General features: G+C 35.6%; 1 protein-coding gene across 7 annotated transcripts in view; it reads right to left on the bottom strand.

The window, feature by feature from the left end:
* The window catches only part of Iqcb1 (IQ motif containing B1), a 51,203-nt gene extending 24,830 nt beyond the window's left edge, over window positions 1-26,373 (bottom strand). For 2 of the 7 annotated variants that reach the window (XM_036176155.1, XM_036176149.1), the window contains exons 1-9: window positions 26,221-26,373; window positions 25,370-25,647; window positions 22,505-22,619; window positions 21,976-22,138; window positions 19,541-19,670; window positions 11,017-11,110; window positions 7,216-7,315; window positions 2,837-3,015; window positions 741-850 (exon numbers count right to left, since the gene is read on the bottom strand). In XM_036176155.1, coding sequence (XP_036032048.1) covers window positions 741-850; window positions 2,837-3,015; window positions 7,216-7,315; window positions 11,017-11,110; window positions 19,541-19,670; window positions 21,976-22,138; window positions 22,505-22,604 — 876 coding nt within the window. In that variant the 5' untranslated portion in view covers window positions 22,605-22,619; window positions 25,370-25,647; window positions 26,221-26,373. The remainder of the gene's footprint in view (window positions 1-740; window positions 851-2,836; window positions 3,016-7,215; window positions 7,316-11,016; window positions 11,111-19,540; window positions 19,671-21,975; window positions 22,139-22,504; window positions 22,620-25,369; window positions 25,648-26,220) is intronic. The other 5 variants (XM_036176153.1, XM_036176150.1, XM_036176152.1 and 2 more) reach the window with 5 other exon arrangements.
* Window positions 26,374-26,686: the final 313 nt, after the last annotated feature.

Genomic DNA, 26,686 nt, shown 5'->3' with positions numbered 1-26,686 from the left:
TTTTGGGTCTGTCCACCACATGTATAGTTTTGAAAATAGTCTATGGAAATAAAGAATTCTTTTCCTTTATTCCCTTCCATCCTCCTGCCTGAACTAGACTTCCTTTCAATTACCCTTTGGTTTAAGATTTTAGGTATATAGTAATTTCATTTCCTTTTACTCTAAAAATATCTTTTATTATTTTAGACTCTATTTTCCATGTATATTTTAAGGCCTTACCTGAAAATAATAAACCTGTATCTCTTTTATAGAAGTAAGTTACCTGAAGCCTCCATTTTGAGTATATGTTGAGGAAGTATGATAAAATAAAACCTGTCATATCTCAAACATGACTTTTATTCATATAATTTTTTTGAAAAGAGGAAAAATAATTATTTTGTATCAATGAAATCTGAAGGTTCACCATAGTTGGCCATATATACAGTTTGCTATAATGAGAGGCACTTTTAAAGCAAAAATAATTTAAATACCTTATAGATAAGAGTTAATAAGTAGGGGATTTCATAAGAAATTCTGAAAAAGAAGTAACCTGCTCAAATCTATAAATAGACAAAAAAGGGAGACAAATCATGTTTATGGGTAGACTGAGTCAAACAATACAATGAAAATCTTAAAAGATTTCTATCATCTAGGGACAATATTTTGTTTAAAGGATTAAGAGAAGAAAAGTGAGGCTTATTTAAGGAGAACTGAAGATCAATACAGTTAACAAATATCACACGAATTATTTTTTATAATACCTGTTCTTCTATTTCCTGATGGATCTTGGGGGTTAAAAGACCAACGAGCTGTCGAAGTTCTTGACTAAATTCTGTCATAGTTTCCTGTCTATTTAGCAGACTTGTAAGTCCTGAAATAAAATAACAAGACATAACAATTATCAATAAAGTAAGATTTTGTTATGTAAATATTAATGAAGTTTAAGTCTGCTTAGGAAATGAATAAATATAACAACATGATTATGTATATGATTTTCTTCTTCTCAAAGACTTGTATGTTGAGGTCTTCACAATCTTCCTATGTTATGAGAATTTTTACTTTCTTGACTAAGTACAATCTGAATGTAAAAATATGTCTAAATTTCTTTATTTAAAAAGGGCAGTAGGTTCACTGGAATAAGTCAGAGTAGAGAGAATGTGTTTTCAACACAAAAAACCTTAAACTGAAACATTTTTAAGAAGATAGTTATTGTACACATACTCTATATATGCCTACCTTGTGGAAGCACTTAAGCAGGTACTTAACACTAACACCTATAGTTTGGAGGTAAGCCAAGAGGTTTCTGAGTAAATACAGAAATGCTATTAGGATACAACATTTTAATTTCAAAATAATATAGTAGTCATAAAAGGGACAATGTAACCCTTGTATTCAAAGCATGTTGGAATTATGTGTGCTATAGTAAAAATAAAAATGCAAACAAAATTGCCTTGCAGTGTACATTGGGGCTGCCAACATATGGATCTTTTCATGCCTTTATATTAAGATTTAAGTTTTCAGAACTTAGAAAATATCTTGGTAAACTTGAGTAAATTCTACTGTTGCAATTTTATCACTCAAAGAAATGAACAGGGATTAAGGTAAAATTCACTTTTTTTTTTTTTTTTTTGTTTTTCTCTTTTGTGGGGACGGGGAAAGGTTTTGAGACAGGGTCTCATGACGTAGGTCTGGCTGTTCTAGTATTCACGATGTACTCCAGGCTAGCCTTGAACTCACTGAAATCTGCCAGCTTCTAGCTCCCAAGGGCTGGAATTAAAGGCATGCACCTCCACACCTGGCATGGACATTCACATTTCTGGAAGACTCTAGTTGCAGGATTGAAATGTGTGCCTGACACAGTAACGACTAGAGGTCTATTTAGTGGTACTTATCCTACCTCTTTTCTTACAATATATAAAATAATTAAAATGGCTATAGTAATGATAGATATAAGAAAGTTACTAAAGTACCTTTTGAATCACCAAAAATGATTAACGTCTATTCTAACTGACAAGTAATTAAACAGATCCTACAAATTTTAAAAGTCCCATGTAGCATCCTATATTAATCATATTTAATGAACTAGAAACCAATATTTTACTATACTGAATATAAATATATTGTTTAACAAAGAAATAACATAAAGCTGGCATATAATTTTGGCTGGTAGTTAGAAAACTATAATCTAAGTAATCTTGAGTAAATTATCTAATTTTTCCACACCTCTTATTCCATACCTATAAGGATAAAAATATCCAATATAACAAAGCAATATTATAAAAACTAAAGTACATAGAATAGTGTCTTACAAGCAGTATTCAATTAAATGAATACTCTCACACAAGAATGATAGTTAACAATGAATTTATTTACTCTCAAGATTTATGGCATTTTTAATCATATGTGTTTGAGTTTGAAATGTAAGTTATATTTTGTTGGTGGTGGATTTTTTTTGAGTAAAGGAGTGAAAAAGTAAGAGATTAATTATTAATTGATAACGCACAGTTCTGTTTTCTTCTTGAGTAGTTCTGATAATGTCACAGACATCTTTGGTCATTATTTTACTACACTATTTGGTATAGCCAATATAAACATATTTTTTTTTGGTCAGAGAGGAAGTAAACATTTATTATAACCCCATCAAGAAAATATGCATGCTATCTGTTGATCATACAGTGACATATATTCTGAAATGGCTCATACAGTGACATATATTCTGAAATGGTATATGTTATAACAGGTTTATCTGTACAGTTCAGCTACTAACTTTTCAAAATATAAACATTTTGTCATTCATAAACTGTCAATATATTTTTGTCTTTGAGAATACCAAGAAAAGAAAATATGTATGACTTACCTTTGTAGCAGGCACTTAGTCTCAGTAAAATCAAAATTTCCTGATGAGATTCAGCTAGCACTAGCAGGAGCTTTGTAGCAATACTTCTTATGACTGGACTAGGAGTTGATAAAAGCTTGAAAAGAATTTCATCTAAAATAGAATGCAGGGTTTTTCCTTCTATTTTGAGTAAATCACCACTAACAGGACAGAATAAAAGGTATAATTACTAATTCATACATGGTTATCACAACAAATTTAAAATAAAAGTTTTAATAACTGAAATGCCTGTGTGTGTGTGGGCTGATCCATGAAGATAGCCACTTTTTAAAGCATATAACTTGGTTCTAAGAATTTAGATTATAAATGGCATTCAGCATTCAAAAAGAAAAAGAAAAAGAAGAAGACAAAGAGGAGGAGGAGGAGGAGGAGGAGGAGGAGGAGGAGGAGGAGGAGGAAGAGGAGGAGGAGGTCAAGATCATGATGGGGAAACACAGAGACAGCTGACTGGTGCTAGTTGGAGCTCACTGACTCTGGACTGACAGCTCGGGAACGTGCATGGGACCACACTAGGCCCACTGAATGTGGGTGACAGTTGTGTGGCTTGATCTGTTTGTGGGGTCCCTGGCAGCAGGGCCAGGACTTATCCCAGGTGCATGAACTGACTTTTTGGAATGCATTCCCTGTGGTGGGATACCTGGCTCAGCCTTGATACAATGGGGAGGGACTAGGCTCTCCTTCAATTTGGTATGCCAGACTTTGTTGACTATCATGGGAGGCCTGACCCACTCTGAGGAGCAGATAGGGGTAGAGTGGGAGGAAGGTGAGGAGGCGGGAGAAGAGGAGGGAGGGGGAACTGGGGTTGGTATGTAAAATGAAAAAAAAAATTAATAAATAAATATATTTTTTTAAAAAAACAATTTAGATTATAGCATATTAAGTCAATTAACACTGCTGATTTCGTACTGTGGGTAAGGGACCCTATTAGGTCCAAGAGAGAATTCAAAGTAGATGAAGGTCCTCTCTTTCTTCTCAGAGAAACTTGTTATCAAATTGAATAAAAAACAAAAACAAAATAACTGTACAATTAAGTGATTCGAAAGATTCAAGGTGACAAATCACAAGACTGCAGTAAGACTCAACAATTAAATGATATACAAAACTATGTGCTTAATTTATGAAGAGCATTTTATTTCTTTTGGCATTTCTTTATTATCATTTTGCATTACTGTTGTGGACTTTTTGCTTTGTTTTGCTTTGTTTGGGCTTTTGCCTGTATATTTTGAAGTTTGTTTTTGGTTTCTTGATTTTTTTTTTAAAGAGAGAAAACAAAGTTTGGTAGGTAGGGAGAGGTGGGGAGGATCTGAGAGGAATTGGGAGAGAATAAAAAACATGATCAAGCAGGGTGGTGGCTAGTTCCCAGCACTGGGAGTAGGAAGAGAGGGGCACGTGCTGGGCTAAGAGGCAAGCAGATCTCTTGGGTTCCATGGTAGCCAGGGCTACACAGAGAAACCCTGTCTTGAGGGGGGAAGGGGGGATCAAAATGTATTGTCTAAAAAAAAATTGAAAAATGTAGCCTTAATAAAAGCACTTGACGCCAGGCTGTGGTGGCACACGCCTTTAATCCCAGCACTCCAGAGGCAAAGCCAGGAGGATCTCTGTGAGTTCAAGGCCAGCCTGGTCTACCAACTGAGTTCCAGGAAAGGCACAAAGCTACACAGAGAAACCCTGTCTCGAAAAAACCAAAACATAAAAAAAAAAATAAAAGCACTTGTCTATTTCATCTAAGCTGTTGAGTTTAGGAGCATAAAGTTGTTCATATTATTCCTCTGTGATTTTTTAATGCAATAAAAGATGTTATCCCTTTAAACTTTTACATTAGTTGTTGGCAGTTCTTCTATTTCTTTCCTGATCACTTGCTGTAGGTTCATTTCATTCATCTCAGATTCAACTTATGGTTTCACTGACTTTCTCTATTGCTTTCATTGACTTTATTGATACTGATTATTGCTTTGATGTTTATTGTTTTCCCTTTTTAGCTTAAAGTTTATTATTCCCATATTTTCCTACTTTACTTAAAGCAGAATTGATACCTTGATTTGAGATTTTTCTTTTCCAATATCGGTATTATTAATATAAAATTTCTAAGTATTGTTTGAATTATGATGTACCTCAGAAATTCATCTGTTTCTTTCACATCTATTCATTTAGAAATAATTTCTAATTTTACTTTTGATTTTTTTCTGTTTTGTAGGTTATTTAGGTATGTACTATTTCTTACATTTTTCAGGGACTTTTCAGAGATCTGCTTGTCACTTATTTCCAACCTGATTCCAACTTTCCAACATTTTTTTATTTAAATCCTTTTAAGTTTATTGAGAATTGTTTACAGGCACTGGATATGACTTTCAAAAAATGTTCCCTTTGACTTAAAATAAATGGGTAGACTTACATAGGTAGGCTGATTGGTACGCTACTGCAATTTTTGACCAGAACCCTCTGCAGGTATCAGATAAAGCTTTTTTCTAGTAGTCTGCCTTGTGAATTTTAGTCATCTTGCTTTCCTCTAGATTCTCCGCTCTTTTTCTTTAAATCAAGCTTTCCTGCTACACTACATCCTAAAAACTTAGCACTAAGTCAGAGCAACTATGAAGCTTTTTGTATACTTGGGATCTTGAATATACTCCAAAGGCTCGTGTGTGAAAACCTCAGTTTCAATGAAGGAGCTATTAGGAAATGCTGGAATGTTTAAGAGGTGGGGCATACTGGGAGATCCAGAGATCACTGAGGGCATGTTCCTTTCTCTCTCTTTTACTTCTTGGCTATAAGGTGAGTAGCTTTGCCCTGCCACCTGCTCTCACTGTGATATGATGCCTCACTACAGGCAAATAATCATGTAGTGGAGCCCCCAAAATCATGAGCCAAAGTAAACATTTTCTTTTCATAAATCTGTTATCTCAGGTTTTTGTTACAATGATAGGGAACCCCAACCTTATTCTTTCTTTCTTCTTCTGGGTTTTCATTCATACATTGAGTCATGTTCAGTTTATTGAAAACCGATCCTTCATGATTTATCTTTTTCTTTTCCCCCAATGGTCAAGTAAATTTATCTCTATAATTCTATTTTAACCCAAAGTGAAAATAAAGGTCTGGGTGATTTTAAATAATTAACAAAAATCTACTTCCTATTACCAGTGCCAAGATGTTATCAGTTTACTTGAATTGCTATGGTTGCTTGTTCTAACCTTTTTTTTTCTTTTCATTGCTGCAAATTTGGGATATTTAACTTTGAAGACAAGTGCCCCACCACTGAGATACCTCCCTAGTCTTCCAGTTGTCTTCTCTGTCTGGAACAGTGGTTCTCAACATAAGGGTTGCAACCCCTTTAGGAGTTGAATATCAGTTACTCTGCATATCAAATATCTACATTACGATTCCTAACAATTGTAAAATTACAGTGATGAAGGAGCAATAAAATAATTTTATAGTTGGGGTCACCACAACATGAGGAACTGTATTAAAGGGTTGTAGCATTAGAAGTCTGAGAACCACTGGTCTAGAGTTTTGTTCTCCTTATCTTCTCTACATTAGTAACTAGAGTAATAAAACTGAAATGTAATCAGACCATATTCATCTACTTAAAAAAAATTTCAAAGGGCCCCATTATCTACAGGATATGATTGTTTCCTTAACATAGCATATCAATTTTTCATAATATCAGTCTCTTCAAAATTTGCTGGTCACACCTGAAACCAACCATTAAATCCCAGCAAGATGGATCTTCCCTTCTTTTTACCCTGAGCATAATATTTCTTCCTTATCTCTGACTTTTGTTATGTTGTTACCTCATTCTTCCTCCTGCTTCCTCCTCATCCTCCCTGTACAACTTATCTTTAAAGTTTCCTTTCAGGTTTTAACTTCTCCAGGATGCATCTCCACTCAGATAGGGTTAGAAGCAACTCAACACTTGTGGATAGTATCAGAAATTAATATACAAAAATATAACTCTCTCAATATTCACTCAATGAAGACAAGGTTTATATTTAAATAAGCACTGCAAATATAATGAGAAACAGAGTAATTGTGGCACATAGTAGCCAATGAATAAACCCATACTTGAGTGAAATAATAAATAATTCCACTAAGTATATTTTTACTGTGATCCTAATATTTTTCTTTAGGTATCACACCAATTCTCTTTTCTAAGCCTGAGATTTTCTAGAGCTCTGAGATAACAATTTGATAACAAATTTCTAACCTTTTAAAGTCTTTTATACTACCTTTTTCTAAAAGACAATCATAAAAGAACTTAAATTTCATGTACAAGTCATATGTAAAATAGTGACAAATTGTAATAAAATTAGAATGTTTCTGATTAAAAATTGTGTAAATTAAGTCACCTGTTGATCTGTAGTATATTCTGTAGCAGAGTCATAACTGTAGCTCCTATTTGAACATTGTCAGTTTGCAGTAAGTGTAAGAAATGATCACTCTGCAGTACTAAAAAGAGAAAAAGAAATGTTAAAGATTATATAACAACCAAGGAAAGATTTTGTCTTTTAAAAATCAAATCAAAGCATCATCATTTCTGCTAAACTTTTGGCATTGTAAGCCCTATAATAAGGATCTCTATAGATGCAAGCAGTTTTAAATGGTCATAAAGTTAAGAGTCATTCCATTTTTATGAAGTCAGTTATAGTCAATGGGGCACCTATAAATACCAAGCTAAACATTTATTATTACTTCTTTTAAGTTGAAAATAACATCTCCTAACCTGAATTTTTTTTTCCAGCAATGAATTTCATTAACTAAATAATAAAACTACAAATGAAATTTTTTCTAGGTTTATAATTTTTAGTTACAAAATTTGGTGCTTAATGCATACACACATTGCTTCACCTCTGTCCTGGCTATTTTATGTCATCTTGACACAAGCTAGTCATCAGAGAGGGAGCCTCAATAGAAAAAATGCCTCCATAAGATCAGGCTGTTAGCAAGCCTGGAGGGCATTTTCTTAATTAGGGATTGTTGGGAGACAGCTTAGCCCACTGTTCTGGCTTCTATTAGAAAGTAGGCTGAGGAAGTCATGTGAAGCAAACCAGTAAGAGGCCTCTATGGCTTCTGCATTGGCTCCTGCCTTCAGGTTCCTGCCTTATTTGAGTTCCTGTCTTGACTTCCTTCAATGATGGACTAAGATGTGGAAGTATAAGCCAAATAAAATAAACCCTTTCCTCCTCAAGTTGCTATTGCTCATGGTACTTCAGCATAGCAGAAGTAACCCTAAGTAAGGCAACCTCCCATAATCTCCATTTCATCATCTGTGAAACTAAAAATAAATAATTCTCACAAAAATCTGAAGTATAATGTCCTAGAAAAGACAGTTTCCCAATAATTGCCAGTTTCTGTTCCACACATCAGCTGAGCACAACAATAACTAAAAGATTAAATATGTTGCAAGCTTTGTCCTATTAACAGTACCCTAGCTTTCATAAAAATAACTATTCTTTCCTTTTTTATTTCCTGAAATATCAGATTTGCTCTTTTCCACACCAACTCCTGTTCATTTATACTTATAGCCCAATTATTCATTATATATCATTTTTAACAACTTAGAAAAAAATACAACTATGTTTTACAAATTGTTACTTTAGTAGTAAAAAAAAATTGTAACTACAATAAGGTGTATTTTCTATTTGTGTATCATATTTTACTAGTAATTCTAGAAATATCCAGGAATTACTAAAATCATATGGCATCTAGTTCAATAAACTTTCTTTTTTCTCTGTTGAAAAGTGTTACGATAAAGTAACATATTAAGGAGTTACTGCATTTTATTTTTATACTGTTTGCTTTGTAATTCCTCAGTTTCAAAGTAAATGAGTACTTGGTAGAGTAACTCCTACTCCATTACCACATTCACAAACAGGGTCTATAATTTATTTAATTTTCTGCAATGAAAGTTTAAAGCACACCCAAAAGCAGACAGAATAATGTAATAAATACCCATGAGGCAGTCAATTTATGTACAAACTTGTTTTACCTATACTCTCATCTGCTTCCATTTTAGTTGAAACAAATCTGGGACATAAAATTATTTTATCTATAAACATTTCAACATATATTGCCCAAAACTAAGAACTGATGAACAAAAATGCATAACCATTATATCACATAATAAAAATTATCTCTTAATTTCATCAAGAAGCCAGACAAGTGGTTTAACTTCTAAGTGTTTTGTGAATTTTTAAATTTCTTTTAGTCAAGATTCAAATAAGATCCATGGAACACGGTTATGTTTCAAATTTTAAAATACCAATTATTCTTCCATTTTTATTTTCTTTGTGATTTATTAGGAAAATAAAACCATGTAAGTTGTCCTCTGACAGGTTTGATTTTGTTAATTACATTCCTGAAGTGTAATTTGTTTCTTTGAATTTCTTTCAGCTGGTAGATGGTATTAGAGCTTTGAAATGATGCAGGTTTGAATTTTTAGCACATATATTTTACCTGTGATTTTAATGATAATCTGTCTCTCTTTTTAAGGTGTTGACAGGCACAGGTAGGTAATTACTAAGTCTGTTCATTCATGAGGGCTTGTAAAATAAGTGGTACTCTTCCATGCTTTCATTTATTAGCTAAAATGCTTTCATATAACAGAGAAATTTTTCACTGATCTATAAGGCAGAACAAAAGCTAGATTCTTCATTTTACAGTTTGAAAACAATGCATTAGTTCTCTAGCTGACTTCAATGGTAACTTTTGGTGTTTTTAAGTTCACTGCAGTTGTTATTATAGCTCAACTTTTTCTTTATTTGGCATGTAGAAGCCTCTTAAGCTAAAATAAAAATGTCTCTCTTTATCTGCTGAGCCATTTCACCAGTCCTTGTAGAGGCCTCTTTATGTTGGCTTTTCAGTCCTTTTAATTCTGATAAATTTTAATTGCTTCCTTTACATCTGGTATTGAAGACTTTGAAATTCATTTGTTTACTTTCTATTTCAGGCCTAGAGGTCAGCAATTTCTTCATAGATGTGTAACATTTTATAGGGAAAAATTATTAAAAACTCCACTTCAATGTATACATTTGTTGTGGCTGGGGTCTCAGGTTGATGGGTGTGGGGGCACGGCATGGAGATTGCAGGGTCCACCGGGGGTTTTGGAGAACGGGAACCTTCCCTCAGGGTCCGCCAAATGGCCAGAAACTGGGGCCAAGTTGGGCAGGTCTTCCCCGGAATGGCTGATGCCCAGGGCTGGGACCTAGGTGCAGGGTCTCTCTGGGTGTGACCCCAGGCACTCACCTATGGTCCAGCTTAACAAATTTTTGATACCTCCATTATGGTTTCATATTAACCCTAAACACACTATCGTTTTTATTATATTTCTTTTCAAATACGGTATTTTCTTTCTCCTTTGTATCTAGTTCTAAGTACTTTATATTTTTTAAACAGTCTTTAAACTGGGAATTTTTAACAACAGTAGATTCATAATAGGAAACAGATAATACTTTAAATAAAAAGTATTTAGGCATTCACTTAGCTATATGGCTATAACTAGCTATATAGCTACCAAAAGTATCAATTAAATTAACTGAAAGAAGTTACCTTTAGAAAATTGAAAATGGTATGGATTATACATCCAAGGAATGTGCTTTTAATACTTAAAGAACTATGCAGCTCTTTACATGCATGAATAATTCTGAAATGAAAATAACAGAATTAAAGATTCAAGTGTTACTGTCTGGAAAAAAAATGCCATGGTGTTGCACTTATGTAATGTGAAATGTTTCAAAGAGTAAGAATTGTGCCAGGATTATTAGGAAGGATTACTTTTTTAGTCTTAAGAAAACATAAAATTAATACATATTTATACTTTTCAATGAAAACAAAATACTCAATAAAATAACTTTAGTTTATTAAAATTTTATAAAGTCCTATCCTTTCCTGAATAGCCAGATTATGAGTGAAACTAATTTACTCTGTACATCGGGATTTCTCCAGAAAGCTAAATCTAAACTTAAGTTCTAACTGTAATTTTAAAAATTATTTTCCCAAACTTCCAAATTATTAATATCTCATATTTACTAAATAAAAAAGTTAAGGAGAAAGTTATATTTCAGCAATAGTTCCTTTAATTTGTCATTTAAAAAGTCAATGCTGTAGGACTATTGTTTATATTAAACAGTTGGGGTTTTTTTTCCTCTTACCATTCTGTATGAGTTGAATATGACCTCCTAATAGCCAGAAGAGAGAATCAGTCACAATTTGGAAAAAATGTAGTAATTTATCTTTCTCTTCACCCTTAATACAAAAGACAAAAACAATTTACTTTTCTACAATCCACTTTATATAATAAAAAGAAGGAACATGGAAAGACATCTCTCAGAATAATCAGCAGACTTTGATTCCAGATCAACAGCTATTTTTAAAGTACCTGAACTTGTAATGACTTGTTTCTTCATTTGTAAAGGCAATGGTTGCAGTACATGAATGCTCTACTACTCACAGATAAGACAAAATTATCCAGATAAAACAAAACAAAGTAGCCTAAGAATTACAGATTGATATGGTTGATATGTATCAGAATGACTTGTGGAATTTTTAAAATACTCCTAGGCACAAGTCCAAATATATATACTCTGAAGTTCCAAAGCTAAAGTCTAGACAGCTATATTTTCACAAAGTTAGATGAGTGATTTCACTATGCAGCCAGGGTTGAAAACCATGGCAATATGAAAATGTAAGCATGCAAGGCATTATTAATAGAACTTTTCAGTTCCAGTTTCTACTCTAAGACTTTATCAGAGCAGAGAGCATACCACTTACTCCCCATTGTAACTCACTGTCTCCAATTCCGATGTACAGTAAATGTTTCATTACTATATACTAAGTAAATAAATAATGTTTTCTGATGACTCTATTCTTGTGAAAATGTAGTAGAGTGCCACAACAGGAGACAAAATAGATTCCATTGACAATGTATATCATTTACTAGCCATCTAACTTTAAAGTTCTATAAGAGCCTCTAAACTCATCCAGGTCCTGAAAATTTCTACTGTAGCACAAAACTGATAATAGTTAACAAACAAACCACCTGTTCATTATAACTGTCCTTCCTATAAAATACCAAACATAAAAAATGTCACATTAGACTGATTCCTTAGTCTAGTAAACTCCCTTTTCCAATTTCATCCAAAGATACAATAAGAAAAGGCATCATAGTTCTTGCTGTCAATCTCAAAGGGAGATATATTTCTAGATGTCCAGACTTTACTTTAAAAGCCTGTTAGATAATGTCAATATCTAAAATAGAATTTAATATAACAGTGGTTATTATGAACTGTGTCTCCCAAAATTCATATGCTGATGTCTTAACCCAAGGTGGTATCTGTAGAAGCATGAAATCATAAGGATAGTGTCCTTTTGATGATCTTCATGCCCTTATAAGATTACCCCACCCCTTGACAGAGACCATGTGAACACATAGCCAGATGGTAGCCATTTCTAGCTGCCAACTACAAATTAGGTTCTACTAGTAACTAAATTTGTCTTATTTTTGTACTTCCCAGCATCCTGAATTGCAAAACCAAAGATGTCTATTTTCCTTAAATTGAACTGTCTACTATGTTATAGTAGCCTAAATTATGACACTGATGAATTCACTCCATAATTTACAAAAGTTGTGAATGTATTCAAATCTAATACAGCAGTAGGTCCAAAGGTATATTCTGCCAATAACTCTTCAAAGGAAAAAGGATTTATCCTTATAGACCGAGGGTGGAAGTTAACGAGCAACTTTCATAAGGGTCTTAAATTGAGAAAAAAGGACATAGAGAACTGTTTTAAAACTTGATCCTGCCAAGCTTTAGATTAGTGCTATTCCAACTTTACTGGTTCTCAGCTTTTGAATTTAAAATATAAATTCATATATATATATATATATATATATATATATGAATTTAAATTAAATTATAAACAACAAACTGCCATATATCAGATTAATTCATAGACAAGGGGGGGCACAAACTCCTATTTGTTCTGTTTTTGCTTGAGTTGTGTTTGCTAGAGCACTAATACATGTGGTTATCCCCATAATATTCAAGTGTGTGTGTGTAAAACAGAAGAAAAGAAGCTCGAAAAAAATCCATAGAAAGAAATTCAAGAGTAAAGAGACTACCTATTAAATATTTGCAAACTATGTATCTGACAAAGGTTTGATGAATAGAATAATATATAAGAAACTCAAATAACTGAAAGCAAAAAAGAAAGAATTTGATTTTAAATCTAAAAGGACATTTCTAAAATGAACACATACAAATGGCCAACAAGTTTATTAGAAAATGCTCAGTATTAATCATCATCAGGAAAAGGGCAATCAAAACCCCAGTTGGCCAAATGGTTATAATCAAAAAGACAAAATAACAAAAGTGCAAAGGAGAATGTTAAAAAAAAAAAAAAAGGAAATATAAATTTGTTACAATTCTAGAACATTGTGTGGGAATTCAACAAGATATATATGCAGTCAGTACATTACTATTTTTTATTTAGAAGGAATGTAATTAATATCAATACACAAGTACTATTTTTTGTACTCCTTTATTGTAACACTATTCATAATAGCAAAAAATTGGAAATAACCTAAGTATCTGTCAACCAATGAATGCACAAATAATGAAATACTTTCAAGGCATAAAAAGGATGAATTTCTATCATTGGCAACACCATAGGTGGAAGTGAAGGTCAGTAAATGAAGTAGACCAGAACAGAAAAATCACATACTACATGAATTCACACATAAAGAATCTAAAACAAGCTGATCTCATAGAACTTGATACTAGAATACTGGTTATCAGAGCCTAGGGATAATAGGAGAAGATGATGGGGGAAAGTTTAACAATAGGTATTATCTAATATTTAGAGATAATTTGAGGTATTCTAAGGCACATGGGATGATTATATATAATGATAAACTTTTAAAAAGGAGTAATTTTATTTTGAATATTAAAGAGATTAACAAATAGGTGTCTCATTCTGACAGTAAAAGTTAATACTGATAACAAAATTGCAAGCTCACATAGTTTCTAACAACTCCTAATTAATCATTAAAAGAATTATAGACTGGAAGTGGCTCAGGCCCATGATCTTAGTACTTGGGAAGTTGGTTCAGCACAATTGCTGAGTTCCATGCCAGCCTGAGCTGCCATAGTGAATACTGCGGCAACCAGAGCAAAACATACATATTTACATATATGATATAATCATAAATGTTATATGCATAGAAAATAATAGAACATGTCAATGAGAGATATCTAGATAAAAATATTTTTTTTCCATTTGTTCCCCCACCACCTCCTGTTTTTTGTTTTTTCTGGGATAGAGCCTCACTATGCAGCCCAAGCAGCTTTGAACCACAATCTTCCTGCCTCAATCTCCTGACTATTGGAATATAGATGTCCATCATTACACCTTGCTAAAAAGAAGGGTTTTTTTTTTTTTTTTTTTTTTGTGAGTGAAGTAATTCCTGACCTTGAGTCAGTAATAAAAGGCTTCTTGTTGGGCCTAACATCCCCTTAGCACCCAGGATGCAGAGGAAAGCAGATTTCTGAGTTTGTGGCCAACCTGACCTACAATAGAATTCCATACAGGTCAGCCAGGATTAGAGTGAAAGCCCATCTCCAAAGTCAAAACAAACAAATAAAAAGAAAAAACGGACAAATGAAGATGAGAAGTCTTTGGTATTCAAATTGGAATCTGAGTTCTCTGCTGTGCCGTTTTGGACTAGTTTAATACAACTGGTTGAAAAGGATTGAAGAAGATGAAGAAATCTCAACTCTGGTCTGGTTCCTACCCTCAGGGTGAGGACTGAGGACAGAGCACAAATACACTTAAGGCCTGGCTGTGAATGCAGTGGGACAATTTGGAAGACAATCACTTAGGGTCAAGTCAAGCAGATCAGCTCTATCCTGGGGCCCTTGTAATTGGAGTTCTGAGAAAAATGGGAATGGTAGATGAGAGGCTGGTAAGTTAGTTACATGACAGATTGAGTCATCCACAAGGATGGAAACAGAAGCTGCCAATACAATTTAACAGATAAAATGACATGACTCCACCTTTATAGGCAGCAGTGCTAAGCAAACTCTCAATGATTTCTCCTTAGGCAGGCTTCTCTGCTTATATGGCTGGCATACAGTACAAACTACACGTTCAATACTATGAAATACGTATACAGCATAGATCTTGTAGAATAACAGGCCAGTAGAAAATCGCCCTGGCCCTGGCCTGGCCCTGAACCCAGGACTTGGAAATCGCCATCCCTGTGACTCAGGGTTAATGGGTAAGCAACACTTTATGCTGTATCTTTCCACTTGTTCATGGTGCATGCTCCAAAGACCCTATAAAAGACAGACCTGTAGTTGGAGTTTTTTTGTTTGGCCCATAGTTAGGACAAATCTTTTTTATTTATTAGTCTCATAGTCTTTCAGACCCAACCAAGTAAACATATAGAAACTTATATTGTTTATAAACTGTATGGCCGTGGCAGGCTGTTTGTTACCTATTTTTTTTATCTTAAATTAACCTATTTTTATATTAATCTATATTTTGTTATATGGCGTGTGGCTTATTAGTGTTTTTACATGTTGTTTTTTATGGCGGCGGCTGGCGGTGTCTCTCTTTAGCCTTTTATTTTTTAGAATCCTCTTTTTTCTTGTTTTGTCTATATTTTTTGTCTAGCCATTGGCCACACAGTATTTTATTTGTATAGAGTGATATTTATAATATTTTTTTTTTTAAGGAAGGTTTTAATTTTTATATAGTAAAATTATATATAATAAAACAATTATCAAGTAAGAATTATAGTTACATTATTAAAGAAGATATCCTATCTTATATTGGTGAGTCTAAGGTTTTATATCTAACTTATCTTGTATCATAACTGAGCAAAATTTTAACTATCTAGTCTTTAACCATATCAAAGACCTCAGAAGGATATAATATTATCTGAGAACCGGGAGAAGGATGTAAGCAATTTTTGGGAGTTTTGTAGGGTAGACAGAGACAGCTGGCAGTCTGGACAGTCATCTAATGTTCCTTTGTAAAGTTGGGGCATTTGTCTTTAGCCCACAGGGCTAGAGTCTCTTGGTTACTTTTTTCAGTGTCCTGTAGAATGTCTGGCAGTTTCCTCTGTGAAGCAGGAACCTGAAGGACCATTTTGTTAAGCAAAGTTCAGTGGTCACCTTTCTATGGGTCCTGTACGTACAGTCGATCAAGCAGTCCAGGCAAGAATAGTTTCTTGCCAAAATGGCTATTTTTGACAAGGCGCTGTATCTTATGGGGACAGAAAGAAAATTTTAGGATTATAGAGTAGTCCATTAGGGTGAATCTCTGAGCCAGTTGTCTTGAAACCATTTTAGATGTTAGATCATCTGGGCCATTGTGTCATCGGAGACCTTTTAGGTGGTCTTGGCTGAGCAAACCTGATGTATCTTTAATGCCCATCCTCCTCTCTGAAGTAAATCAGTGCTGCCAGGAGCAGACATGTCTCATTGTCCAGAAAGTCTAAATTTTAAAAGTATTTTAAATACCATATTCTGAAGGTCTTTGAAGTATTTGAAGATTACCTATCTATCTGAAATATGTCTTCTTGCCTGGCCACTGCCCAATCAGAACTTTATTTACATAGAGCGATATCCACAGCACAGACCCGCCACTCAGCAACTGCTGTCTCTGTTCCTGCTCAGAGACAGCCAACATTTTGTTTTTCCCCAATAAATCTTGCATGAGGTTTATTGTGTGGTGTGACTTTGTGGCATTCCTTGGCTCCAGATTGCCAAGATATTCCTATACCAGAAAATCTTTTCAGATCTAACAGGCTTGGACACTTAAGAGTGGCAGAACACATGGTCTCCAAAAACTTGCTTCTCTTGTGATGAAAAGGTCTTATCACAAATTCCATCTTTAAATTCTGATGTGCTGATGTGGCACTTCGTTACAGAAAGTGGACTACAAACAAAATATTCTTAGATACTAGAATACTGGTTTCTAGACAAGGCCTGGATTTTGCTCAATGGCTCCTCAATCTGAAGATCTGAAGTAGGTACTTGATAAGGCAAAGAATCATCAATTCCCTGGCCTATGTAACTCAACTACCTCTTATTCTCCTTCAGATCATTTTCTCCATCCATTCTCTCCCTCTCCCTCCCTCCCCCTGTCTCTCTTTCTCCCTCCCCCCATCTCCCTTGTCTCCCTCTGGCTTTCCCCCCACTCCCCAGAATATCACATATAATCTTGCTGTCACTTAGTTTTCTTGACTGATCTAGAACAAGGTTCTCCACTCCTTTAGAGTTAACAGCTGGACCTGAAGTTCATCTACTCTGATCTCCACCTTCTGACTTTCTGAGGTCATCTTTGGGTTGGGTTCTTTCAGCTGATACAGCTCAACCTCCCAACAGGCCTTATGCTCTTCCACTTTCATTCTAACTTCTAATTGATGCTCTATAATATCTAACTTCTGTATCCTTTGGAACTCAGTCTGCACGTCTGAGTTCTGCTTCCAAAAGCTTTCAGTTGTAGAGCTCAATTTCCTCCTCTATTCCCTTAGTCCTAACAACATTATATCATCTTCACTTTATGAATGATAGTGGAAAGGAATATTTGCTCCTCAGGCCACATCATCTTGATAGCCGTTATAAAGTGAAGGGGTCACCTATTGTCTTTTCTATGGTGGGTCCAGGAATAGCAGAGAGCATTAATGCAACAGCAAGAGAGCACCAAAGGCAAACTATGTGTGTTTTTCACCATAAAGAAATGATAAATGTCTGAGGAAACAGATTGTTTATCCTGATATGAATATTATATACAGTATAAAGGTATCAAAATATTACATTGTTCCCTTATAGAATATGTACAATTTTACTGTCAATTAAAAAACAAAATCTAGTCTAACTAGCCTGAAGTATCAGAAACGAAGTTTGAAACAGCTAGAGTGGCCTGGAAAGAAGTGAGCTACAAAGCAGGAAGCTCCAAAACCTGTATATAAAAGTCCACTCAATTTTTGACTTAACTATGTACTTTTAAGAACAGGTTCTAAGAAGCCAGGAAAGACCATATTAGATGGTCTGGGTTAACAATCATTTAAACCAAAGCACTACAAAGAAAGAATAGGTAGGCTAAGGGAAATCCTCCATTCATAAAACTGGACTAAATCTATTCTGAGAAAGACTAAAAGCAATCCTTTGGAGGATCACCTGATCTGCCAGAATCTGCTTCTCAACAGTCTTTAAAGGAAGGTAAGTGCTCCTACAATGTATCATTTTGTGTCCACAATAAACCAAAAAATACTAGACATGTGAAAAAAAAACTGACCTTGTAAAAAAGAGGGGGAATGTAAAGGTAATAGAAGCAATCTCTCAAGTGATCCAGATATTGAGTCTATGAATAAAGGCTTAGAGTAATTACAATAAACATAGTAAAGAATCTACAAGAAAAGAAGAATATGAAGATTATGGTATGAAGGAAAAGATATGAAAACTCTAAAGGAGAGAGATCATAATTAAGAAATATAATACATGAAAGCAAAAATTTATTGGATGGGTTATGAGTAGCTTAGATCGAAGAAAAGGTCCATAAATGTGAAGGGACACTAACCGAAAGTACCCGAAAAAGCAACTACAAAAGATGCACAGAGGGAATGGCAGTAAGAATGAAGGCTGAGGCAGGAAGATAAGGAGCTCAAGGTCAGCCTTGTGGCAAATAAGCCCAGTGCACATGAGACCCTAGCTCAAAAACACAGAAACAAACTAAAACCAAAACCAGAAAGAGACAGACACAGAGACAGAAATACCCAGAGTTAAAGGAGAATGAATCAATGAATAAATCATACAGTATTCTTTAGCCAGCGTTTACACATTTTCTAATGTGGAGATTAAATTCTTGGCTGTAATCTTTGGTTAAAGATATTTAAATTCACTACTTATATGTTCAGCCATATATAGCATGAATGAATGTTGTTATCTGGTAACAATAAAATTAAATTAAAAATCAATAACAATAAAGTACAAGTGAAATCTTCAAATATTTGAAAATTATGCAATATACATTTTATAAAAGTATAATACACCCAAGAAATATTTGAATTATAAAGATCACCATGCTTGAGTTGAAATATTTTCATTAAGAAGAGGTTTGATATATGAAACAGAAAGTTTACATATTTTCTTTATTACTATTAGATATTCAAAAAAGTCCTGGGCTTAGAGAACAAACTTTCCTTCAATTAAAGAGGGGAATAACAAGAAGAAAATTTAAGTAGAGAGTATGTTCCAGGAAGATGCTATGGATACAAGTATATATGGATATTGCCCAAAACTGAGTGGTTAGACACTCTTCAAAAGTCATACACTATTCTTTAGTGAGCATTCACAAATTTTCTAATGCAGAGATTAAGTTCTCTATTGCAATTTTTTTTTAGGTAAAGATGTTTATCTACTTGTATTCAGCCAGACACAGCATAATTTGATAAATGACATGGGAAAACTGACGGAAGTCTAGATCCAGTGTACATCCTTGTAATCCCAATACTCAGGAGACTTAGGCAGGAGGACTGACACTCTGAAACCTTCAAGGCTCTACACAATGAGTATGAGGTCAGCCTGTGTTATACAGTAAAACTCTGTTTCAGGGGAAAAAAAGAATAAAAATTATTGGGCTATAAAACACCAAATAAACACATGCCTTAGCTGCATTGATGAAACAAGTTTGTAATCGTCTCCCCAAGACAAGAAAATTTTCGGCAGCTGATGGAAGTAATTCCTTGTAAAATTCCTCTCCATCTTCGCCTGGCTCTAAGCCCACACAGCAATGGCTGAAATAAGAGTACAAGTTTGTGTTAATAACAAATACCAGTTTCATGTTCAACCTTCCCCGTAGGCATTGTGCTTTCATGAAAAACTTAAGTGCCATTATTTTGTTGACAAGCCAATAAAAAACTTGCTGGAACTTTTCAACTTTTTAGAGAACTAAATAGCACTTTGGACTTTATGGCACTATGGACCTTGCCTGCATTTAGTTCCAGGGCTCACACACTTTAAAATTGAATACGGGCCCTTTAAGAAATCAAAGACATGCCTGCAGGATGGTTCATGCCTTTAATACCAGCACCCTGGGAAGCAGATACAGGTAGATCTCTATGAGTTCAAGGCCAGTCTGGTTTACATAGTCAGTTCCAGGTCATCAAGTTTACATAGTGAAACCCTGTCTCTGAAAACAAAAACAAACAAGTAGGCGGGCAGGAGAGGAGAGAGAGAGAGAGAGAGAGAGAGAAAGAAACAGACAGACAGACAGACAGACAGAGACAGAGAGAGACAGAGAGAGAGAACATGAAAAACACATGGTTTACAATAAAGAGAATTGAGTTTTCAGTGATTTGGCTATAATCACCATAAAAGGCAAAGAATACCTGAATAACTTGACGGTTTAATTTATGTTAACTGATATATTTTAGAAATCTAATAGCAAAAAATAACTGGGGTAAAGGTAATCTTCAAGGAACAAAGATAAGAAAACAAAATTACTCTAGTTTAATACCCAGTTCTTCTTTCCAACAGACTTTCTTAAGATCCACAAATTATCTGCCTGTATATTTCTTATATCAGAAGAGAAAACAGTAAAAGTATACCCTAACAGTAATAGTAACATTTTATTGCACACAGAAAAGAAAAAGCTCTTTAGAGAACAGTATCTTCATGAAACTACACATTAAAACTACTCCTTGAATATGAGTTGAATATATTAAAAAAAAATCAATATTAAAAGTACTTGTAGTCTCATACCAAAAAGAGGCTTCAACCCAAAAGTATGATAAGAACTATGGTCTAAGTCCTTTCAACAAAATGTGCACACACTGATAAAGAATGGCAATTACAAGTTGAGTATGCTAAAAACCTAGCTGGCTAATGCTTGCTATCAAGTTTTTACTTTTTATTTAATTTTTAAACTTAACTACTCAGGACAGCTGTATGACAGGTGGCGTTAATAAAAGAAATTACATTCAACCAATAGTCATGAGCTAGCACATCATCTGATCAAAAAAATATACAGGCACTTATTTACTTACGTTCAACAAATATTGAAATAAGTAATCTTGGAAATTAAAAGTATAAAAGAGTATTACATAGATTTAATAACTTTTTTTGTAATTGCATACATTGAATTGGGCCTTTATGAAATAACAAAGTAGGAGTAGGCAGTTTAGAAAGTTAGGATCTAAAACAGGTTAGTATAAAAAAAAAACCAAAAACAAACAAACAAACAAACAAACAAACAAACCTCTCCTGTGGAGACAGTGGATAGTTCATTGAAAATCAAATCGGATAGGACTGGAGAGATAGCTCAGTAGTTAAGAGCATTTGCTGCTCTTAAAAGTATCAGAGTTGAAATCCCAGAACCCACATCTGACAGATTACTACCACCTGGACCTTCATCTCCAGAGTATTCAACGTGCTCTTCTAGCCTCTGTGGGCACCCGTACTCATGTGCATACACCCACACACAGACACCCACATATACACATAATTCAAAGATTAATAAATTTCTTAAAATCAAATGGAAGTGGAAAGAAGATTAACTCAGGCACTGAGAACACTTATCCTTAATTGTCTTCTTTTTAAAAATCATTATGACCTTTCAATTTTTAACACGGCAGTAGAAAAGTAAATGCTGCTTCTAAATTTCATGGATAGCATTTGGGCTCCATAATGAATATACAATTTCGATAGCTAAATCACTACAAAGTGAAATGAAGTTCAATACTTGTCCTTCTATAGTACTTTGCTATATACATTTATTTTGGCACCTAATTCAAGTACCACTGCTGCACAATCTCTACTGTTAGTTCTTCAAGTACAGAGTTTTAATTTATTCATTTCTTCAAATATTTCCGAGTCAATAGGAATATATTAGCCAGTTGGGACTCAATTGGTAAACAAAAGAAATCATCACTGTGGAAAGAAATCCAAAGACAATCAATTGCTACTGGAGTTACAAACAACAACATACAGTGTAAAAGAGAAGTACAACCAAACATATCAGAGGAGATTCTAATTCTCATTAGAGTGACAAAAAAGAAATACTGAAAATTAGAACAAGCTAATCTATAAGCTTCATTTTACCTTAGGATCTGTGTAAGCTGGGAAATTGTAGTCCAGCCACCCTGGATTCGAGAACAATCTTGACTGAGGACCAATAGACAATACTGAATGAGGTCATAACAATATATATCTTGTTTGACTTTCTTCAACTCTGAACTTCCCAAAGGGGTGTTGTTTATTATTTCTAAGGCAAAAGAAAAGATATACTTAATTTTGCTCAACACACTTAAGAGATTTTTATACGTTGTGATCATTAAAAACATGGTAAAAAGGAAAATGTTATTCCTCAGTGTTAAGATTGCTCTAAACAAATTATAACACTAACACCATATCATGATAGAACCAACATTTACTTAATGTCTTTCCTAATTATGAAAGTATTTTCGCTGGGCAGTGGTGATGCACGCCTTTAATCCCAGAGCCAAGCGGATCTCTGTGAGTTTGATTGAGGCCAGCCTGGTCTACAGAGCGAGACCCAGGATAGCCAGGGCTACACAGAGAAACTCTTGTCTTCAAAACCCAAAAGAAAAAAAAAAAAGTATTTCCTTACCTTTTAACTTCAACAATATAACAGGGACATTTTGTTCAGGACTTTTCGCTACTTCAGCAGCTAAAGACAAGATCCTTGGGTCTGTACTTGTTGGCTTCATTTTTCTCCCTACTACCTGTGTTTAAACATAATTAAAAAAAAAAAAAAAGTAAAACAAACAAACCAACCAAAGGTCAAATGTACTAAAAAAAAAATCAGAAATTGTGCTAGCTTTACATTCATTCTCTGTCCACACAATTCTAGGACGGAATTCATATAGGAGAAACAGATTATAGAAAGAGGCTTCATATGGCTATTTCTTCAACAATCAGCTTATGAGGCTAGCCCTTGGCTAGCTAGTATCCAGAATGTGGATTTCAGGATTTTTATTGTTCTCTTATACATCTAGATCACTGTGCCTAAAACTGTTATAAAAATAATGGTTTGTGGTAAACATCAACTTTTCTTTTAGAGCCCAAGAATTCTGATATATACTTTATCTGATTTTCAATACTTAATGATACCTGAGATGGAGTAATTTAAAAAGAAGTTTATTTAGCTCACAGTTCTGTAAGTTCAAGGGCCTTGGGCTCTGGTGAAAGCTGCCTTGGCTTTGCCACATGAAAGATGGTATCTTAGCATGAGTGGAAGATATCATATAGACAAGATATTCAACAGAGACTGAGAAGGGGGCAGGCTACTTTTTTATATAAGGACTATCAAACTCTTACAAAAATTCTGTCAATTCTTTTGAGGGTGGTGACACCAATGATGTAATTATTTTCCATTAGGGCTGGAGAAATGGCTCAGAGGTTAAGAGCACTGACTGCTCTTCCAGAGGTCCTGAGTTCAAGTCCCAGCAACCACATGGTGACTCACAACCATCTGTAATGAGATCTGGTGCCCTCTTGTAGCCTGAAGGCAGAACACTGCATACATAATAAATATATAAATTTAAAAAAATTATTTTCCATTAGGCCTTACCTCGTCAAGGTTCTACCACCTCTTATCCTTGATATTAAGGACCAATCTTTCAACACACAAACCAGTAAAAATTCTGGTCACTGAGTATCTAATAAGCTTTCCCAGTAGGAAACACTTCACAGGTGTTGTCACAACTGTTTTGCTTGAGAAATTGGGTGTGTGTCCTATGTAATTCACTGGGAGAGGATTTTGGAAGACCAGGCCTGATTTCCTCTGGATGTACTCTATATGGTCTTTTACTTTCATGACTTTGCTTTGCATATCTTCACTATGAATTATAGTTAACAAATAAGAAAATGTATGAGTTGAGTCCTGTGAGCCCTTCTTGCTAATCACTAAATCTAGAGATGGCTTTGGAAGCCCTAACATACTAGGCCTCAGAAATGTTATGTAATTATAAGAAAATTAAAAATTATTTATAGTGAATCAACTCTAAAATGTAAAAAAGTCCATACCTCAATTTTCTTACCAAAACTTTTCTATATAAGTCTTAAAGTATTTGAAGCTTAAGAGTATCATTGATATAAAACATACTTTTATTCAATAGTATTTATTATGAGCTAAAACTATGCTAAGTGGGTTTTAATGCATTATTATATCATCACAATGGGACTCTGAAGGAGTGCCCATAATCATCTCCAATGTGCAGTTAAAAATAAATAATATAACTTAGCTGGTCATAGAGTGGCACATGCCTTTAATCCCAGAACCTGGGAGGCAGAGGCAGATGGATTTCTGTGAGTTCAAGGCCAGCCTGGTCTACAGAGTGAGTTTCAGGACAGCTACAGCTACATAGTGAGAGCATCTTGAAAGAAAAACCATAAAGAGAAAAGATAACTTGAAGAAACTTATCATAGCTCCACCCATACATGGTAGCATCAGTCAGATATCAATCTACACACAAACCTTGTTATTTTACATTTGATCTTATCATTAAAAGCTGAGAATTTATAAAAGCTGTGATTTTAATTATAATGTTCATTATTTTTTCTCCCAGGTAAAACTGTAATCATAAAACATATTTTCAAATAATCTTCTAGCTCATTTCTTAGCTTTTATTCTATTACAAATGACGCTATGGTCCCATCTTTGCATTTAAGCCTTAGCTGCTATATGGTCTTCAAAAATCATCTCTCTTCTTTGGAAAAATATAAACCATCAATAGACAAGTTCACTGAAGCTATTTTAAAGAAAGCCCAATAAAACTCCTAGCATGAAGAAGACACAAAAGTTTCCTATAGAATGCATGTTAATTATCTTACTCTTTTCAGTGTCTACATTATTCTATCTGTTCTTTGTGAGAGTGCATCAAAATATATTTAAACATTCCCTTCACTAGATGCCATTTAGGTTGCAAATTATTATATACAATACTGCAATAAAAATCCATGTGCAAGTAAGTATGCATGCACTCATTTGGCCTGTAGAACAAATCCCCCATGATATTAGACAGCCACAAAGTCAACAACCTGGGTTTCTCTAAACAAATATTTTCATCTGTGAACAAAGTTGCCATTCCTAGGACCTACAATTCATAATTTAGAAGGTAGCCATCAATGATAAGTCTTAAAATATGAAAGTATAACTGAACCCTAAATAATCATTCGGAGAGCCATGTGTACTATGAATTATTCTACTTGCTTGCATTTATTAACTCATTTAACCATCTCAACAAATCTAAAGAATGGGCATTATTTTCTACATAGCTATTATCATTACTTCCCCAATTCTAATGATCAACACATTTGTTTGATCTGCTTGTACAAAGCCACACTGTTAGGATGAAGCTGGAGTGACAAGCCCTGAGATCCTGGCTCCAGAACCTTCGTGTCCAATCATCCATTTCAAACAGTCTCCATGCACCTTTGCAAGGGTAGAAGGCAACCATAATCACCCACCCACCTGGAAAAATGGATTGACAAATCTCCTTAAGGTAGAAATGGAAGGATAATCCGACCATACAAATGAGGCTGAAAAATCGTCTGCTGGAGCAACTCCTGATACTTTTTTCTGAACTCTCTAATACAACGGACGCTTTCGCCGACTTTATAACGTTGTGAAGTGTCAAGAGGAAAGGAAAGACCTTTACTGCTCCGTTTATACTCTCTCACCCTGCTGCTAGGCCGATCCTTGAGGAATCAAGAGTCCCAGGCCTTGCACTTCACCGCCTCCAGCAATCACTAGGATGGAAACAAATGCCAGCAACCTCATGCACTCAGTTACCCCCAGTCCAAAGCTTCTGGGTCCCCTCGGGAAAGGGCCCCTCCTCGGATCCTATCCCTGGCGGGAAAAGGCCTGTGACATTTACAGGTTAAAAAAAAAAATAAATTTAGGGCTGGAGAGATGGCTCAGAGGTTGAGAGCACCCTGGCTGCTCTTCCAGAGGTCCTGAGTTCGATTCCCAGCAACCACATGATGGCTCACAACCATCTCTAATGAGATCTGGCGCCCTCTTCTGTATACATAATAAAAACAACAACCGGCGGTCAAGGGAACTGCATCACCTCAGGCCTCAGGTGGCTTCCAGTCTGGTCGCAGCACCGAGGGGTCGCGGCTGCGGCTCCAGAATGTGCCCGAGAGCCACTAGGGCCTCGGGAAGCCACAGGCCTAGGCCCGGCCGCCGCCCTTTCCAAAGCTGCGGGCCGGGCGCTGACGAGGCCCACGCTCGGGTCGCCAGGCCCCGCCAGCCTCTTCACCAGGGCGCTGAGCTGGGCCTCCGAGCTTCCCCGCCCCCCTCGCCCCGGGAGCCCTCACCCATCGCAGCCGCCATCACCGGTCTGTTACCTCATCTTCGCCTCGTCTCGGTCCACCTCAGGGCCCGACCCGCACCGCACGGCCTACCTCGGCTTGGCGGCGTCCGCCCAGCTGCGTGCGTCGCGACGCGGGAAGGGGGCTGAGGGCCGGAGAGGGGGGCGAGGGGCGGGGCGGGATCCCAGGCGAGGGGCGGGGCGACTGTCTTCAGGCAGCCAATCAGGACTCGGGGCGCCCCGAGGGAGAACAGAGCCCGCAGGGCCCGGAGCTCCGGCTCGCAGCCCCGCCCGCGCAGCTGCTTGGGAAAGCTGCGACCGCCGGTGGCCAAGGCGGAGCGGGAGGGAGAGGACGAGAATGAATGGACCAGCGGGACTCGCGTCCCTGGACCGTCGCCAGCGGGTTCTCAAATTAGGCGAAAGCTTCGAGAAGCAGCCGCGCTGCGCCTTCCACACCGTGCGCTGTGAGTGCG

The sequence above is a fragment of the Onychomys torridus genome, unplaced genomic scaffold, assembly GCF_903995425.1.
Source record: "Onychomys torridus unplaced genomic scaffold, mOncTor1.1, whole genome shotgun sequence".
Taxonomy (NCBI): domain Eukaryota; kingdom Metazoa; phylum Chordata; class Mammalia; order Rodentia; family Cricetidae; genus Onychomys; species Onychomys torridus.
Note: the sequence above shows the minus strand (reverse complement) of the source record. Positions and strands in the feature narration are given on the sequence as shown.